The sequence below is a fragment of the Parasteatoda tepidariorum genome, chromosome 2, assembly GCF_982258835.1.
Source record: "Parasteatoda tepidariorum strain Cologne lab strain chromosome 2, Ptep-v5.0, whole genome shotgun sequence".
NCBI classification, from domain to species: Eukaryota; Metazoa; Arthropoda; class Arachnida; order Araneae; family Theridiidae; genus Parasteatoda; species Parasteatoda tepidariorum.
In genome coordinates this window covers 2,813,793-2,833,345 of record NC_141756.1, presented here as the reverse complement: position 1 = coordinate 2,833,345, position 19,553 = coordinate 2,813,793, and the positions used below count along the sequence as shown (strand labels likewise).

The window sequence follows — 19,553 nt, the reverse complement described above, 5'->3', positions numbered from 1 at the left end:
GTAAATTCAGTTTGTGTTAGAGCGCATGACATGAGAGGGCGCTCGACTTGCCCTAAAAGGGCGGTTCAATGGAATGTAATATTCTTCGAAATTCATATGTCGTTTTCGCTTCTTCCATACTTCGCAGGGGACATGTGAACCACGTGGTGACGAGTTTTTCGACATCTTTTGCGGCTAACCGTTTATGGAATCTATCAAATTTTATTTATTTTACAGTGATGGGGCTATTTTCTAACATCTCGATGACCATGGTATTTTTACTATTGCTCAATATCAATGATGCTTATAGAATCAGCAACCGACGATCTTTATACCGAGAACACGGAAATAGAATAAATCAAAATGGTTTGAAGTACATGAAAGAACATGAATGGTTTGGCGAAAAAAGACATTCTCAAATACTCAGAGATGCTTTGAGTTTGTTTCGAAAAAGGAGAGTCACTGTCGACTTTAACCATACTTGGCCAATAAAGAGAGTAGCCGAAATAGAGGGAGATATAATCCTTGGTGGTCTCATGATGATACATGAGAGAGAAGATCATAGAATATGCGGGCCAATAATGCCCCAAGGAGGTATACAAGCTTTGGAATGCATGTTGTATACGATGGATTGGATAAATAATAAAAAAGACTTTTTACCTGGTATAAAACTGGGTGCTTATGTATTAGACGATTGTGATAAGGACACTTATGGATTAGAACAAGCTGTTGATTTTATAAAGGGTAAGTGTTTGTGTTTATTATTGCAATGAAAGTTGAAAAATTAAACAAAACGGAACTTTATTTAACTTAGTCATTTGAAATTGTATGAAGTTTGAAGCTGCATTTTTCAGATTTAATAGTAAACGTTTTGAATAATTCGAGTGATTTGATTGCAAAGCAACGTTTATTACATGAATATTTCGCGGATATACATTTAATATCCGAATATTCGTAAGGGAAGAATAAAGTCAAGAATTAATGAATCAATATTAACTCACATTACACAGTGATGCATTAAAGGGAAAGGCATATAAAGAGAAAATTAACCTTTTTGTATTACTTGTTGCTCTTACCAGTGATTTTTCATTATTAGATTGAGCAAAACACGTTTTCAGAAGTTCGTCTCATTAAAATAAACATTATTACTAAATATTAACTTGTATACTTAGTAATATTCAGCGCAAAAAATTTCGCTAAATAATTTATTGATAGTAACTAACATGTGATAGACTATATTGACTAACATCACTAAATTTGAGTTTTAGTAAATAATCAATTTTTTTTTAATTTTAATTAAAGATGATTGTTTATTATTTATATCTATAGCAGGGGTTTCCAACTGGCGGCCCGGGAACCGCATCCGGCCCGCGAAGCCTTTTTTTGTGGCCCGCAAACTAAAATATATTAGTTGTCACTTTTTTGCGGACAATCTTCGTGAAAAACCTATATGGGTTTACAATACCTTTCTCGTTAATAAAAACCTAATTTCTTCGTTTTTGTGAAATTTAGCATACTAACGGTGCAAATAAATTTGTTTCTCAAGTTTTGCATCCAAGAAAATATTTATTCAATAATCGTGTATGTTGCTCTTTTTTGTTTTATTTTTTTTTTGTATTTTGTGAATATAATGTAGCATGTGCGTATCAGAAATTTTCTCGAAGAAGTTCTCCGATTTAACTTATTGAAACCACTAATTTTGGATGAAAATATTTACACACACATTTGTAAATTTTTAATTTAAATAACTAGTCTCTTTTGGTTGCAGCAGACAAACCTCAATTTTCTCATTGAATATTGTGTGTGCTACTTTGTAAGTTTTAATACCAACCTTTTCAAAGTTTGATATCTTAACAATTAGATATCTGCTGCACATTAATTGTTTAATACATAGGTGCACATCAAAGTTATTGTTGCCCGAATTTTTATTATTTATTTAATGTTTTTTTAAATCTTATTAATAACAATTAAATATTTTTAAAAATCTACTTATTTTAATTTGTAATTCAATACTTTTGTTTTGTGCAACTTGGTAAAAATCTGACAGGAATATTTAATGTTCCTTCAAACATAAAAGAGTCCTACATGAAATTTTGATAAAGTTGCGGCCCGCCATTTGATTTTTGTTTTTAATTGTGGCCCCCGGCCTCATGTAAGTTGGAAACCCCTGATCTATAGAAATGCGTTATAAAATCGTCTCTATAAAGGAAATAATCATGTGATTAAATGCTTGATGATGAACATACCGATCATGTTCCGGCAATATAGGTCTTTAAACATCGTCAAGAATTTGGCACATCATGCATTGCCCCATTTCGTAGGAATCTTTGGCACAAATTTAATTTCGATAATGTTAAAATTATTTTCACCCCTATCACATCGGATCATATTTTGATGCCCTAAAATCTCTGTTTCAGTCATATGAAGGATGATTCTTTTGTTGATAAAATGAGTTTCTCCCCGCTTGTTCAAAACACTGCCTGATTTCCATATCGTGGCCACTGACGTTTTTCTAAGTTTGTTTTTCACTTTTATGGCAGTGTATTCGCAGTATATTTTCAATTTTAATATTTGATTATGTTATTGATTGATTTGTTTCCATTGTAGTATATTTTAGATTTTCTGTTAGCAACTTTACGTTTCTGTTTCGCATTTGGCCACATTGGTTTTTCAAGTTTGTTTCTTGCCCTTATTTATTTTTCCTTTTTTTTTTGCTTACTACTTTATTTTATATTACGCTCTCTGTTTCACTCACAATTTAAACAGTTTATATGTTTCACATTTGATTAGTTGGCAAATTTACGTTTACTCTTTCAAATTTCCTTTGATTTCTGTTTCTACGTATGTTCTGTCATAGGAATGAGCTCCTATTTTTGAGCACTTAACATTTATTGACTTTTTCCTACTTTTATAATTTTTTTTTTAAATGAAGTTTTTATACGGTTATTAAAACCAAATAACTCTATTAAAATATGTATAAACTATGTAGCATATCTTATTAAAAATCTGGGTAAAAGGAATTTAAACGTAACAGCAAGAACATTTTTATTTATAACAACTAAAAATCCAAATTCGAAAAATCAATCGAAATATTTTCTATTCTAAACCTTTGTACTCAAACACGGCGGGTGGCACTTTGATCAGTCTGCGTAGGGACCGAGGGTGCGCGGCATCGGTCCTCGTTAAATTGCTCTACCATAAAGTGCTCAACTTCGCACGCAGATCGTCGGACTACCAAAGCAAGGGAGCCATTCTCTCTGCAGAGGATCAAAATTACGATGGCATGTCTTCGGATCTCCTTCAGTGATGCTTCCCAGATCATCACTAATAGTCCATTGTGCAGCTCTAATGCGACTTAACTGATGTATCTACCTACCTAATTTTAAAAGGCTTTTATTTTTTACATTAACTCTGTGGTCATGTTATAAGAGACCTATTGTTGCGAAGTGCGCAAAAAAATTAATATTTCTGAATAAATTTTGATTAAATGATCACATTTTCATGCACTTGGCTCGAGGGGGTGGGCTAAATCGATAGAGCAGACGATATTTTAAGTTATGAAATCATACAAAAAACGTACTTTCACTGCATATGCCTAGTTTTGTTTATAGTTTTTTACTTTTTTGTGCGTATTTTTCTGTACTGTTTGATCGGTTTCAAATTCTGATCCTCAAAGAGTAGGGGATAGTCGCAATCTGGTAAATTTGTCCCCAATAGCAAAGATAGGAGAGCGGTAGAAAGTTTAAACCTTTAATGCTAATTTCACTCTTTGTGCCATATCTCGTGAACTTTTAACGTGAATTGAAAAATTTTCACGGAATCATGAAATTTGTTTAACCAAAGATAAATCCACTCGAAAAATAATTTTTAAATGTCAATTATTATTTTTTTATAATTTTAATTAATAACAGCTGCAAAGTTTTTGGATTGTAGGGTATACGAAATTAAACATAAATAAAAAGAATGTCATTTATTAAGATCAATTGCAAATTTTAAATGAATTCGGATGAATAGTTCCAGAGATTTTGAATATTAAAATTTGCATTTTGCCATATAAAATTACATTCTATGGATGTAAAAATTGCATATAATGCAATTCAAATTAATTTTTCACCTTAATTAAATAAAATTATAATATATAATAAATAATTATTGCAGATCGTAGTGACAGGGTCACTATGAAATATTGTATTTGAAATTTATAATTTTTAATTAATATGTATTTAAGTCTTTTAATTTTTATTTAACTTAGTCATTATTTAAGGCGGTGTAGAAAGAGTGGGAATTTTCCGCAAACAATTACAAATAAGGGACGGCGACAACAGCTTTTATGACATCATATCTTGTGATATTCGTTTAAGCAGTTATCAAGCTATGGTGAAATACGTAAAAAGAAAATCAATATTAAGGGGGTCTACCGCACTCTCCTGACCAAACCATTAGAACCATATTTCTTAGATTTCTACTACTCCTTATCTTTTGGGAGTCAAGAATTATAATTCAAATTATATTGTTAAAAAAAGGTATGTTTATTTAGAGAAAGTACACTTGTGTGTCTGATTTTTTTACTTAAAGTATTATCTGGTCTAACTAATTTGCATATTTGCGGTCACCCCTTTAAACCATCACGATTAAGTCATAATACGTGAAAATGCGAACATTAGATCAACAGTTATTCTACGTGATTCATTTTATTCATTTATTTATTTTGTGCAGTGTACCTGTATTTGCAATGAGCAGTAACAATTTTTTTTTAATGTATGCATTTTATGCATTTGAAAAGAAATACTTTGGTTCTAGACTCGAAAAAAAAGTATGGGATTGATAAGAACTTTGCGTACATATTTAACGTTGATACAAAAAAAGCAGCAACAGAACTTCAAAAATTTAAAAAAACATCATAAATATTGTTATTCTAGAAATGATCAGAATCAGAATACTTTTGGTATTTGATCTGTATCTCTATCTGTATTTTTATGCGCTCCGGTTGCACAGGAGTGCAAAAAAAGCCTGAATAAAATAAACATAGTAGGTTTATTGATGCAATGTCGCTAAATTATTATTTTTAAAGTTTTGTGGTTCATTCTGTTTAAAATTATGTTTTTGAACTATAAGTATTTATTTAATTTATATTATATCGTTTAGTAAATTTATGTTAACAACTTGAATAATGGTTGTTTCTTTGGGATGCCTAAGCATTATTACCCACCAGAAACTCTGAAGCTTGAAGCAAGTGGTTCGAATCCAACCGTAGCCCTGGATGTTACCACCTGTTTCTTTTTTCTATATTGTACTATTTGATGTGCCTTGTACTGTCTTGAATTTATAAGACGTTCTTTGAATTATCCGTATATGCATGTAAATAAATTAATAAATAACCTAAAAAACGGCAAATGAAATAAAAGGAGGTAGCTAAAGTTGTGTAATTTGTGCTAATTGCAATTGTTTGAGTGTAGTAAATTATTACTGTTCCTTGTTAATAACGCTCAATAGCAACATTTTCACTGGCAAATTCATTTCCCTTTCAAGCTAAATCTCCTAAATTAGTTGGAGTGCACTTAAACTTTTTTATTTCTGAGTTTAACTTCTAAAAACTTGATTTGCTTGTTCCGATATAATGTTTAATCACCGAGAAGAAAAGCAAAAAATAGTAATAAAAATAAAACTATTTTTCATTTTTTTGCTTATGTCAGTATATGCTTTTCAGTTTTATGCATGATTGCTTGGTTTTAATTAATTCCGATTCATTGGGTAGAGTTAATTAATACGTTTTTTTTAACCGCATACAAACAACGGTTGTTCAGCTAATTTTACATTATCGCATGTTCTAAAAATAAATAAACTATACAGCTTAGCTGTATAGTTTATTTAAGTGCGCTCTTGTGGTTTCATAACCTAATAATTAATAATAACTTTTAATTTGCCAGGCTTCCAAAAAAACAAGTTTAGATAAATTTTTTGAAGCCTTTAAATATAGTTTTAATATTTTTGTTCAATTATGATTAAAATTGGAATTTTTTCAGATTGTCGGGAAAGGTTTAATTTAAAAAAAGTTTTTCGTCTCACGTCAGCAAGCAATATAAAATGTTGGAGTTTTTTTTTCTTACCAACCTAACATATTTCTTCTAAGTGTGATTTTTTAGCATAATAAAATAACAAATTACTGTAAATAAAGAGTGTTATTCCGTATAAGTATGACTTTTTAATTTATTCATAAAATGTTTCCATACTTAAAATTACATTTAAAAATATTTTAATAACATGACGGACAAAAAGCAAAAAATGATTATTTCTCCAAACAAATGTTATACAACCCCCAAGAAAATAATACGGTTTCTTTTGGAAGTACGGGTTTTTTTTCTCATTCGGATTTACAAATCCGAGCATTAACTTTTATGTTTATGCAGTTACCTTCCCTTAGGAACAAAGAGTATTAGACGCTAGCGTTTAGCGTATTCTTTACTATTGAGAAAAATCTGCTTCATTCTTACCTAATTAATGAGTATTATCTTCTCTGTTCAAATTAGCTTAATTTTATTTTCTACAAAGTTCCAGATTACAGCTAACTGATCTAGTATTAGTTTTAATAGAGTAATTAACTACACGCTATGGATGACAGTTTCTGGGTTCATTAAATTTAGTGACTTACTTAAAATATCCTTACTTAAAAGAAAATCGATTTTCTTGATTTAAATTAATTTATATCAACAGCTGAATTTTGATGTTACATATGATAGATGTTTTTCACACCGCAAAATCGCTCAGATTACACAGCGTGACTCTCTTTTGTAGTTGAGAAGGCAATACTTCGCATTGGTCGAGAAGTCCCAAGACTAGTCACTATAAAGAAAAACTATTCTTATTTAAAAATTGGTATTATTCATCAGCATATCGTACATTTTAAAATTCATACATGTCTTCGAAAAGCCCACTTGAATTTTATAAAATGAATTGTCGACCGATCAGCAAAAAATTGCTAATTTTTTTGTATCATTTCGTCATTTGTTTCGAATATTTTCCTTGGGTATCTGATTTAAACTTAAGAACTGATAAATTTCACTAGGGGCTATATCTGGAGAATATGGAGGTTGAGATATCAACTGGGAGCACTTTTTGTTACCGTAACAGCCGATTCTCAATTATGAAAACGCTGTTGTTGTTTTACACTGAGTAAAAGCGGCACACATTTTAAAATTAATTTTATTATTACTGAAGAGCTTTGTAAAACTATGTCGTGCAGTTTCGATATCTTTAAGTTGATAAATATCTCCTGATATTTTCTGTTTTGGTAAAATTGAACTGTGTAAATTAGTTAAGAATTTTCAAAAAATGAAATAAATTATGAAATTGACTTTTGAACTATACTGAGCATTTAAAGTTTCCAAAAAGTACTGAATTCTAGAAATTATTGAATTTTTCCTGAGAAATATCCTTCAAAGCGAAAATAAATTATGAAAATACATTGTAACATTAAATAAAAGTAAATGAGTAAATATAAAACCTGTAAAACACCTCAGCTACGATTGCATCTGTTTTAAATGACGAACTTTTTTACCTAACCTCCTATTGGTCCAAACCTTTCGTGAAAAAGAATTTCTAGTCAAAAAATCGTAGAAAATTCGGCGCTGCGGTGACATTACAATTTCTGTGCACACTAATAATTTGACGAAAATTAATAGCATGTCATAAGTAAAAACCACTTTAGGTTCTTTATGCAGCTTAGGGCTTTAGGCTTCTAGTCTTTTTTACTCTAGTCCTTTGTGCTCATTGATCTCTGCCTTCCTCTAATACGTTAAAATAAACCATTTCATTTTTACATCATAGTGAATTTGCTGTGTTATTTCCAACCTACCTATTTTTCTTCTGCCATTAGGAACCAAAAGAGAGCGAGACATGTGTCAAATTCTCTCTTGGAAATTTCAACACATAGCCTGTCCATAACCAGCTTCCTTTGTTTACTACTTCTTATTTATCTCGTTTGTTTATTCTAAAAAGAATGATCAGCCAAAACTAAGCCAAAAGATTTTGAAGGTTTCGCTGCTACAAACATTTTGGAACACTTACAGTTTCAGATGTCTTAAGGTCTAGATGTCTAATCTCGTATTTCTTAAAGCAAAATTCTATTAAAATTATTTAAGAAGAAAAATGCTTAGCATTTTGAAATGATTGTTAGAAATCAAAAATTTTACGATTGAAATTATTTACTTTAATTTTCCTACGAAAAACATTTTTAGGGAAGTTGAGCTTTGCTCGTATGGTTAAGAACCTAATAAAGCGAGACTGAAGAATGCGTTTTCATTCAATTAGCACAAATCTAGCTACATAAGGGAAAATGGTATTTAATTAAAAGTATTACCATAAATCGATAGAAGAGTTGTCGTGATAGAAAAGTAGACAAAATTAATTGAAACTGGAAATATCTCTAATGAAGCCTGACAGGAACCAAGAAACATTCTTCGGAAGTTTTCACTTAGTTTAACTATCGAATCCGATTGCATTTTTTCATGTATAAATGAAATGCATTTTGCTGGCAGACGCATATAAATCATTATGTTAACTGGTTCTTTCAGTATTTTCAATCGAGGCATTTTAATTTCAGATGTTAATGTCACGAGGGAGGAGGTAAATAAATAAAAAATCTAAATTAGTTTCAACAAACTAATTAAGCCTTAATAATTCCATTTGCATTGATAAAATTAAAGTAAATTTATTCATAGATGTAAAATTCTGATTGTACTTGGGGCAGAGAGAACTCTCGTAAGCAGATTTTGATCAAATGTAAACATATGCTTTAAGATTTTTTGATAATCATAATATTGCTTAGTAGAAACGGAAACAATTTTCGAAATATTATTATGAAAATCAGTTATCTCAATTAATAAACGGGAAAGAATTTTATGCGAAACATTCAAAATGAAAAGATATTTTTAAGGCTTCGAAATATAAAATACTATAAAAAATATGTACTATTTGCAGCACAGGTTTGGCAAAAACGAAAAATCTAATATTCACTCAACCTTAACAAATGTGAGAACTTTGTGACCCGACAGCTTTAACGTGAAACCAGTCACCATTTACTAAACGGGGAATTTTTGGTCGGTGGAGTTAGAACTTACGACCTCTTGGACATGGACCGAACGCCCTACCTATCAGGCTATCAAATCCTATATCTACACTGCGAAAAAATTATGGTAAAAACAACGAGAATTTAGTGAAATTTACTTTGATTCCATGGGGACGGAAAATGCTCGGCAATATTTACTTTAGTGCTTTGGTTATGCTTTTGTAGAATTAACAATAAAATATAGTTTCAAAAGATGTGATAAAATAGGGTAATTTTATCGTGCCATTTTAGAGCATGACAAAAAAATATTTATGCGGTGAAATTTACTTTTCCATTTTGTACTTTTTACTAAATGTCTCGCGATATGAACTGTAATTCGGAAAACCAGGATTTACGATACGGAATCGATTAAGAAAAAAAAAATTTAGAAAGCATAGGGATAATTTGACCAATTTCGTTCTGAATTTGCAGTTTGCTGTATAATATTATTATATTTAAAAGGATATAAATTTTTGTGTAACTTTCAATTCAAAAATTTCAGACATTTATTAAATTTAAAAATACGAATAATAAATAATTATTTAAAATGTTTTTTGCATCGAAAAGGAAATTTATAATTGTGAGAAAATTTTTTTCAATTCGTTTCAAAAGTTCTCGGGGTAACGCGAAATATGTAAAAAGTAAAATTAACGTTAAAGAGTCGACCTCTCTCCTGACCACACTATTTGGATCATATTTCCCAGCTTACGGGTTTACTCCATACATTCGAGGTGTCAGAAAAAAGGGTTCTTTATTCAGAAAAAGTACGCTTTTGTGTCTAATTTTGTAACTTAAAATATCACCTGCAGTAACTAGTTAGTCTATTTGTGATTACCTCCTCAATAATAAGTCCTATTATGTGAAAATACGATCATTGGCTGGCTTTTTCCATGATGGTTACAGCAATGGATTCAAATGACTCGAATCAAAATGGCCGAACAACATCTCACTCGAAATTTCAACTACACTAGGGTGCGCTGCAAGCTCTTTACTGCCTATACTTCCGGGTTACTCCTTCCGGTATATTTTGAAGCCATTTGGCTCACAACGTGATCATTGAGTAGTATTTTCAGTATACATGTATTTGTTGAACGATTTATTACTTGCGTTTAAAAGAAAGAATCGTCATTTGAAGACCTGTCATTTCAAGACGAAAGAAGCGTAATTTGAAAAATAAGAATCGTTATAGCATATTCCTTACCTTGTTAACAATATGCCAACTTCGACCAATACCAACTAAACCCAAATGATAATTTGCAAAATGAACTCAATCTCGCTGTTCAAACAATATGCTAGCACAAACGTATGATAGTGCACGGCTTGCAACAAGAACAGTAACAAACAAATAAAATAAGGCCAAATCGGGACTCTAAGAAAACGAGTTATTTTTAAATTTAGCAACCATGTCACCTTTTTTTAAAAAATACATCTAAAAATAACTAAAACAAATTTTCACTTCAACTCACTAGAATAACTTAATATCATTAATATCTTATGAAATACGGCAGATTTGAGCTCAGTAATTATACAGTTTATTTCTTTTATTAAAAGCAAAATTATGTGTTTGAAAATATTCCCTCACAGAATAAGCTTTAGTAGGAAGCTGTATGTTTTCTAACCGGAAGTCGACCAGATTAAGAGCTCGAGATAGTTGTTGTTTACATCTATATTGAAAACACCATCTATTGTGCCATCAGACAATAACGAACACTGTGACATCCCGACTAGAACTATTTTTTATTGCTAATTTGTAATCGTAATCCAGTGATGAAAAAAATATATTCACTATTTCTGATTTATTTGTTTTGTCGTACAGATTTATTTATTTCCGTTTTCCTTTCCAGGTTTGTTGAAGGAATATAAAAATATCACATAATTGCCGTGATAAAATTGAATTATAAAAACTCATTCAATAGTTTTTAATTTTTTTGCAGTGTTAACATTTGAGAAATTGAGACAATCCATTTTTAATTAAATTGAAAAAAAGAAGATTTTTTAAGCTATAATTAATACTTACCATTTTCTATTTTTTTACAATGTTAAATACAGATATGTATCTTCATTTCTTTGCAAAGATGAAATTAAAATAGAGTTTTAAACAGTTTTTTCTTAAAACTTCATGTAGGCTAATTGAAAATTATTTTTTTACATTATAAAATTTGATGCTCATAATTTTATTAAAGATTTATATTTATGCAATTAAATAATTTATAAAATGTAAACTCCATCAACTTGAATTTAAAGTTTCTTTTAAAAAGACTAATCTAAACACACAATATTTATTTAACGCTGCCAACAGTAGGACATAGTTACTTTTAAATTTACTTAATGATTGCTTTTTTTTCCACTAAGAAAGTACAAAAAGTACAAAATTTTATATGAAGAAAGAAAAAAAAAACAAATGGTACTACTTTACAAGTCCCCGCAGCAGAATACTTAATTTTTAGAATGTTTTGTTCGAGGAATTCCGTTTAGGTTCTTACAGAAATTAATTATTACTGGTTGTTGCGTACTATCTTAACCTCCTTAAAAACATTTTTTCTCCCTGTTTACATTCTTTCTAAACAACGTTAAAATATTCTGATAATTCATAGTGTTTTAAAATTATTCAGTAACTTGCTTAAGAAGTCACGCCACCATAAAGAAAAATAATATTAATTTGAGCACAAAAATATTTCAAAACTTCAATGGATTATTTCGAAGAAATGCTTTAAATATTAACTTAAAAATTATACATATTTTTATTAAAAACTATTTTGATATCTTATTAAATTTCTACCGTAACAAATGTTTTATCAATTCAGCAATTTTAGAAATCTTGCTTTCAACATCCGTAACCAAGGTTGTATCGTTGCCATCCTCCATGTCATCTTATTATTGTAATTGGATATAATAAGTGCAATCCGTATATCCTTCGGGAAGGGTCAGGTATACTAAGACATTATCGCAAAATATGTCATGGTACAATCGCAATATATGTGTTCTTTAAATATTTATGTGGATGTAAAGTTACAAAAATAGAACAGAAAGGTTTCTATTTTTATTGTTTATTTGATTTTTCTCCTTAAAATTTAATTGCACGAAGAAAAACATTGGATGAAATTACTGTACTGTAGGTAATGACTTTTCCTGGTTTACAAAAATAAAAATGAAAAAAAAAACCTAATACAGATTAATAGAATCATAATATGTTGCTGTTTCTAATTCTTGCCAAGTACCATCGAACTTGCTTGGAGAAATCAAGCGAAGTTAAGGCAGAAGGTAACTTACTTGTACCTATGTGGCGCCCTCTATGTCCAAGAATACGTCTTCAGCCACACGCACGTCACAGCCCGTTCATAGAGTGGACCCATTCATACATGATGGACATACATCATTCATATATGGAGGACTTTGTGAACCTAAAGGTTTAACGTGCACCTCGTCACGATTTACTGCAAGGGGAATTTTCTGCCGATGGGGATCGAACTCATGACCTTTTGGTCATGTGCCCTATGCCCTACCAACCAGGCTTTCCTGGCCCTCGAACCAAAATATACAGTATTTAAACTATTTATTTAGTAATTTTTTCGTTCACATGGTAACAGTTAGCCGGAAATTATGGTTTTGCGTATTATACTTTATGTACAATGCACCATAATGCACAATGCAGATGTCTTTGATTTACACGTTCTAGGACTCAATCCTAGTAGTTTGAGGGGGTGACCTCAAATATGATTATTAATTAGTGCATACGATACGTTGAATTACGAAATTAAGCACAAAAACGCATTTTTTCTGAATAAGCATGCCTTTTTTTTTTTTGACGGTCCCGAATTTTTAACCCCCCAAATATAGGGGGCAGTTGCAATTTGGGAAACATGGTCCAAATAGTTAGAGCAGGAGAGTGGTCCAAAGTTTGAACCCCTTAATGCTAATTATGTTTTTCATGCATATTGTTATATCTCGAGGACATTTTTAGCGAATTGAAAAATGTTTTCACCCACAATTATGAAATTTATTTATCTATAGATAATTCTATGTAAAACATAACTTTTTGTACAAATGATTTTTTTCCTTAATAATAACCTAAAAAATTTTTAATTGTAAGATATACAATTTATTAAGTAAGATTACTACAGCGCTTATTTTACGTCAGCACTATCATCAGCAGAATTAGTATAGACCAGCCAACGCGGGGATTCGAACCTGAGTCACTTTAATGAGAGGCAAGTGTACTAATCCCTGAGCCACTGTGGTTCTTTCAACTGATATTTAAAGCCGATTACTTTACTGGCTAGAACACTTTTTTCCACACCTTTTTTTATATCTGCTGATAGCTTCTATTCAGCCTTATTCGTTAGATACCAAAAATTCTGACATGTAAAAATTCTACCAGATTTCTTTTTTATGAATGCAAAGCCTCTGTCACTTGTTAGATATAAATTGCCCCAAACTCAAAAAAAAAAAAAAATTCTTTTAACTGATCAGACGCTGTTAGCGTACCTAGAAATGCTGTGATTTTTCTTTTTATCCCAACAATTCTCAGAGGACATTACTATTTACAGCAGTGGTTCCCAAACTTTTTTGATCAGTGGACCCCTTTTTATAGTCAAAACTTGCCAATGGACCCCCAATTGAAAATCTGCATATATGTACGGTATAAAAATTACGAATTAAAAAAAAAACATTTTTCTGAAGAACTATTTATTGAAATTAAATCATTTGTTTAAAAAAAAATAAAAAATTAATGACTTGGATGAACATGATGAGATTTTAATAGTGTATGTATGTTTTTTTATCAATCATTTATTTATAATTATTTTTTTTTTGTGATGAGGTTCATTGCGGCACTGAAACTGAGAGAACAATATCCTCTTCCCAAGTCTTGCTTATACAGAAAAAGTTTTGCAACAAACGCAGTTTTACGATTTTAGTTTTGATTAAATTTAATTGTTCATCGTGTAGTTTCAAATTAGTTTCGTTACGTTTGGCAAATGTACTGAAAATACATTCGCTACAGCTTGTTTTAAGTTTGCCAGAAAACCTCGGTGTCTTCCTACCATTGGCGGAGCACCGTCAGTAGTTATAGAAATGATATTAGTCAAGGATATAGCTTTTAATTCAGTCAATAGCGTTTCACCTTTGGTATCGCTTTCCAAACATTTAGCAAACAACAATTCTTGGTAAAATTTTTATTCTCTTACAAATCTTACATAAGCTAAAAGTAAAAGCTTCTTTTCCTAGATAAGTGGACTCGTTAAGCTGTATAGAAAATTCAGATATTTTCAAGTACTCACATAAAGAATTTTCTAGGCACTGAGATATTTCGTCAATCCTTCTTTGTACATTATTATTACTCCGTGGAATTCTTTTTACCATGTTAAAAGCTGGGGTGAGTGTTATCTCACTTACAGCTAGTAAAATAAGTTCTTCAATAGTGTGAGGCTTTCCGGACTTTGCAATCATGTAATCTATAGAGACATGCGAAACATGCAATCTATCATCACCTCGCTTAGATGTTGTCCCTATAAGTTGTCGCAGTGACAGTGTTTTCGGATATTTTTCTTTGACTGTTTGAAAAATAGTTAAATCTTTATCTTTTTTGTCACTATGGACTTTTATCAATTGTTCGCCGCTAAGCTTGGAATGTTTCATTGAACCACTTGTAACAGTTTTATAACATGGAAGACACATAGATAAAGTATTATTTCCTGGTGAAGAAATATTTCAGAATTCAACACTGTATTTTCGGCGTTTTTTCTTCGCCTCATTCATGCAGTTATCTTTTAAAAAGGGAACAAAAGATATGAAGATATGGACATTTTCATAAAATAGCAACATTTTTTCGTTTTACATTTTTTAGCTATAAATTTAAAAATATTCAATGAAATTTTTTTGGAGCAATTTAAAATTAATTACAAAATTATTGCTTCAAAATTTGAGAGAAATTCGCTGAAAACTGTGCAGGATATGAATAATTGAGATAGTTATTTTATACTCCAAACGTGCGAAAAAAACATTTCCGTTATTTTTAAATGAATCGTATTTGGCAACTAATAAGAAAAGTTCCATTTGAATATCTTGAAAACTTAAAAATTTTCAAGCAATTTCCTTGTTAGTTTTTGTGCTTTTTAAAAGGAAGTCCAAAATGATGAGGGATTTTTCACGAATTTCATCTTGTACTAATAAACAAGATGTATTAAAAATGTCACCAGCATTGTTGGGAATCATCCCCCATAAAAGTATTTTTTTTTTCCTTATGCAATCATATTTCGGAGTATGAACGTTTATTGTAAGGTGTTATCATTCGTTGTAAAATTTTGCCTTATGATAAGACATAATATTTGAAGAAAAACACTTATCATTTTGAGTTTCTTTTAAAAATATACAAATACTACTTAGAAAATTGCTTAAAACTTTAAATTTTAGTTATTCAAATCGGAATTTTTTTCATTAGTTGCCAAATACGACATATATTCTTGAATATTTTTAAAGTTATGAAAAAAATTTAAGACTAAAAAAATAGTTTTTTTAAAAATGTTCATATCTCCATAAATATTTAAGCTAGGTTTACCAAATATTTGGCAGTTATTACGTATAATAACCAAACTAATAGTTACAATTTACAAATTTATTGCTACATTTTTTGGCATAGGGTGTTTAGAAATACTATTTTTCGTTAGTAATTTATTGTTCGTCCCTTAGACCTCTAAAAGCTTCAAACTTCATTGTTGAGTAGGAAACATCTTATGATCTAAATAATTCCAAATTAATAAAATGATTCTTTAAGTATCTCTTGAGAACTATTAAAAAATGTATTACAATAAATGTGTTGCCATTATTTTGTTCACTATATATCAGCTGCAGTACCAAAGCCATTTTTGCTTGCAGCAAGAAAATTGTCCATCCTGCACCACCCTAATTTAACAGTAAGTAGACATTAATTCTGCATGCAAAAATTTATCTAATTTAAAATCTAAATTAACTTTATTTCGTTCTACATGTTACTTGTTTCCCTTTTTTATGAACTTATTTAATATATTTATTAGAAATTGAGTTTTTAGTGAAAATTTTCAGACGGCAACATTTTTATTTTATTTTACATTTTTCTTATATTTTTTAACGAGTTTCTATCACAGCGAAGTCTTAATTACTCTAACGTCAAAAATATTCTACATTCTTTCTCAAAGTGACAGCCTTTTGCTTAGTTAGATGGCAAGAAAAAAAAATAAATTTCAGAAAATTTGTTTTTCGAATATATTTTGGTTCATTATAAGGTTTTTAAATATGCATTGCTTTTCTTAATAAAGTGTTTTGAAAAAAAAACATGAATACGTGCTTTGCTTCGTTTAATTCCTGTTATTTTTTTCATCTAAATTTATTCAAGAAAAAGTTTAATTTTAATCAGTAATTCGTATATTAGATGAAATATTCTAGAGTGATCAGAATCATGCAATGTTATTAAAAAATGAGCTATTTGAATGCTAAAAATAGTAAATTCATATTTATTTTAAATAACACGTATCGAACTATTTCAGAAAATAAATTCAGGTGTCATAAATCCATTCTGGGTTTGAAGGCTTTTAACAAACAAAATATCGCCAGTCCACAAAAAAAATTCTGCTTCATCTGACAAAGAAACACAACAGTTTTTTTTCCACCAATGTTTAATATGTAAACCATTGGTAAATCGGCAGACCTAAAGTCTAAAGACAAATTACAGTTAATGGCGTTTATTAACTCGATATACTGCGGCAGTTCTTAATGCCCCCAATTGTTGGAAAATTATGCGCTGTTTAGTTTTCATCAAGATGGTGCTCCTCCTATAATTCGACAGACACAGCCATTAAAACGGCCTTCTGCAGGAAGGCAAACCGTAAGTGCGTTCCTGAATAACGAGCTTTCTCATCGTCGTATTGGTCGCGGGTCAGACGGCAATAACCGATTTTTTTCCATGACTACCAGCTCTTCCAACTTAATACCCTGTGATTTTTCTTATGGGATTACATTAAACATTATGTGTTCATGATCCCTGTTTCACGTAATTTGAATCACAGCTTCATTCGCTGCGATTGATCGCTACATGTTGCAGCGAGGGGCAAAAATTTGACCAGACGTGAAGTCAGTTGAATTACCAAAAGTTCATAAATTGAATATTTGTGGGGAAAAAACTTGTGTTTCTTTATCAGGCAAAGTAAAATTTGTTTATTAGTCGGTAATATTTTGTTTTTTATAAGCCTTCCAAATACCAGAGGGAATTGTAATAAACTCCGCAAGCAACAATCATATATTTTCCTTGTTTACAGTACCGCATTGACTCAAATAGTAATCAAAGTTGGACATTCAATCATTCATTTAATATTAAAAGACAAAAACTGCAGAAATAATTATCTGATTGTCAAAATTTTAAATGAAATAATAAATTGCTGACATCTGAGACTACTTATTTTTTTAAGATGGAAATTTTTTTATCAAAATAAATTTGCCATAAAAGAATCTGAGTGCAAGAGGTTTTCTTAAATCTAATTTTTCGTCCAATTTTTTTTTTAAAATTTTGTAAAAGCTGTCTATAGTTAAAGTGCAAGAGTTTAAAAAACGATAGTGAGAAAATTGAGATACGTAATTAGTAGAAGATATTGTTAGAGGGATTTTAATTCTATAAAGAGGGACATAAATTGCTCATTTAAGTTATAATTAATTACAGACTAACATTTTGAAATAGACATCCACAATTACAGTTCTCCGAACATCCTTCCCTCAATTTCAAGAAACTTGTGAACTATATCAACACCTCCTAGAAGAGGGATCCATTTAATAGTCTGACGTAACGAACATAAATTCCGCAGTGGGGAGGAAATGCGTTCGATGTCACTACTTACGTGCTATTAAACTGCACAGTGAGGGAAAAATACGACAGATGTCAATAAGTTCGGACTACTAATCGGATTTCTTGTTTATGGTAATCCGTTGGGTGGCCTTCCCTCTTCTAGCAGGTGTTGACTATAACCGTTTACTCCCAAATCGTTCCATGAAGAAAATGGGTGTGAGGGTAGTCATAATCGTTTTCGATGTTAAAACTTTTTTTCCCAAGTAATCAGTTTGAACTGGAATTAGGATAATTTACCACAGTTGCGATATAATAGTTATTTGTATTTATGGTATATGGTAAACATAAATAAATGAGTAAAATATTAGAAGCTGGCAGTCGTCGTTTGATTCATTATATATAATTACCTGAATTTTTCTATTCACACAAGAAACAAATATAAAAACGATAAGGACTAAATATGTTTTCGTTTACAATGTAATTTTTGCTTAATTTTATTCACGCGAACAGGAATGAAACACCAACATTAAATATTTATTCTATTATTATCTAAATAATATATTAAAAATTAAATTTTTATCTGAATCGTAAGAATTTACTCTAAACTATATTTGCATTATATCTCGTAAAAATTTAGTCAGGAAAATTTCCTCATTTGCTGTGACTATCAGATAATATATTTAGAAGTTGAAATGTTAAATGTTTATTCAAAGAAAGGTGAAATTTTAATGAAAAATGTTAAAAGGTCCTCCAACTCTCAAGAAAGTAATTTAATAAAGTGAAACAGAAATAGAAACGCAAGCATTTGCATGTTCGTTCAGAGGTCTTTCTCGATGACCTTTTTTTTATAGAAAATGTTAAATGTTTACTCAAAATAGCATGTTTACAAATCTTTAATGCATAAAAATTGATAAAATCTAATATTTTCGGAAATTATGTAAGGTAAATTTCAATTTAGTAGAAAATATATTTCCAATTTTCATCAGAAAAAGATTTTAATAATTAAATCAAACATATTTTGAAAGTTTTCAAATATTCATCCATTATAGCATCCATTTACTTCGCTGAAAGAAAAGTTGTTGTATATATTGTCTTTATTTTTCTCATGAAGCGTAGTTTGCTTAGTAGAAAATAAAACGAAATTCGAAAGGTAAAGAAATTTTATTTCGTTTACTTGAAACGAAATTTAAAGACACTTTACTTCGCCATTTCGCCGGAAGGAGCTCAAAATAATGCCCTATTCAATTTAGACGAACTCTTTAATCGCTGTTTTATTTAATCATCCTAACGTCCGTAACAGCTTTCTTCCACCTGAACGATTTTATTGATTGAAAGAAATATTTAGTAAATTTAAGTGGTTTAAAAATAGATTATATATTTTACTCTTGTTTTGGGTAAATTTGAAATTTGAGGCATTTTTAAAACTAAAATGGTTTTAAAAATGTTCATTGATGATGATTACACTGAAGATAAAAGTGTGATCAAAACTACCAGAACACAGTAAAATTTACCGTGTTTCTGGCTCTTATGAGAACACCAAAATGCTTGTAATTTTTTCTGAAGCACTATGGTAATAATTTTATAAAAATCAACAATAAAATGGGATATTATAATATGTGAAAAATTTGCTAAATGCGGTATAATTTGGTAATTTTGTCGTTT

The 19,553-nt window shown here is 30.1% G+C and overlaps 1 protein-coding gene across 1 annotated transcript in view; it reads left to right on the top strand.

Annotated features, from left to right (window-relative positions):
• Positions 1–86: 86 nt before the first annotated feature.
• Positions 87–19,553, top strand: part of LOC107453179 (metabotropic glutamate receptor 6-like) — an 84,263-nt gene continuing 64,796 nt past the window's right edge. Inside the window, exon 1 of the mRNA XM_016069888.4 lies at positions 87–723. Coding sequence (XP_015925374.3) covers positions 219–723 — 505 coding nt within the window. The 5' untranslated portion in view covers positions 87–218. The remainder of the gene's footprint in view (positions 724–19,553) is intronic.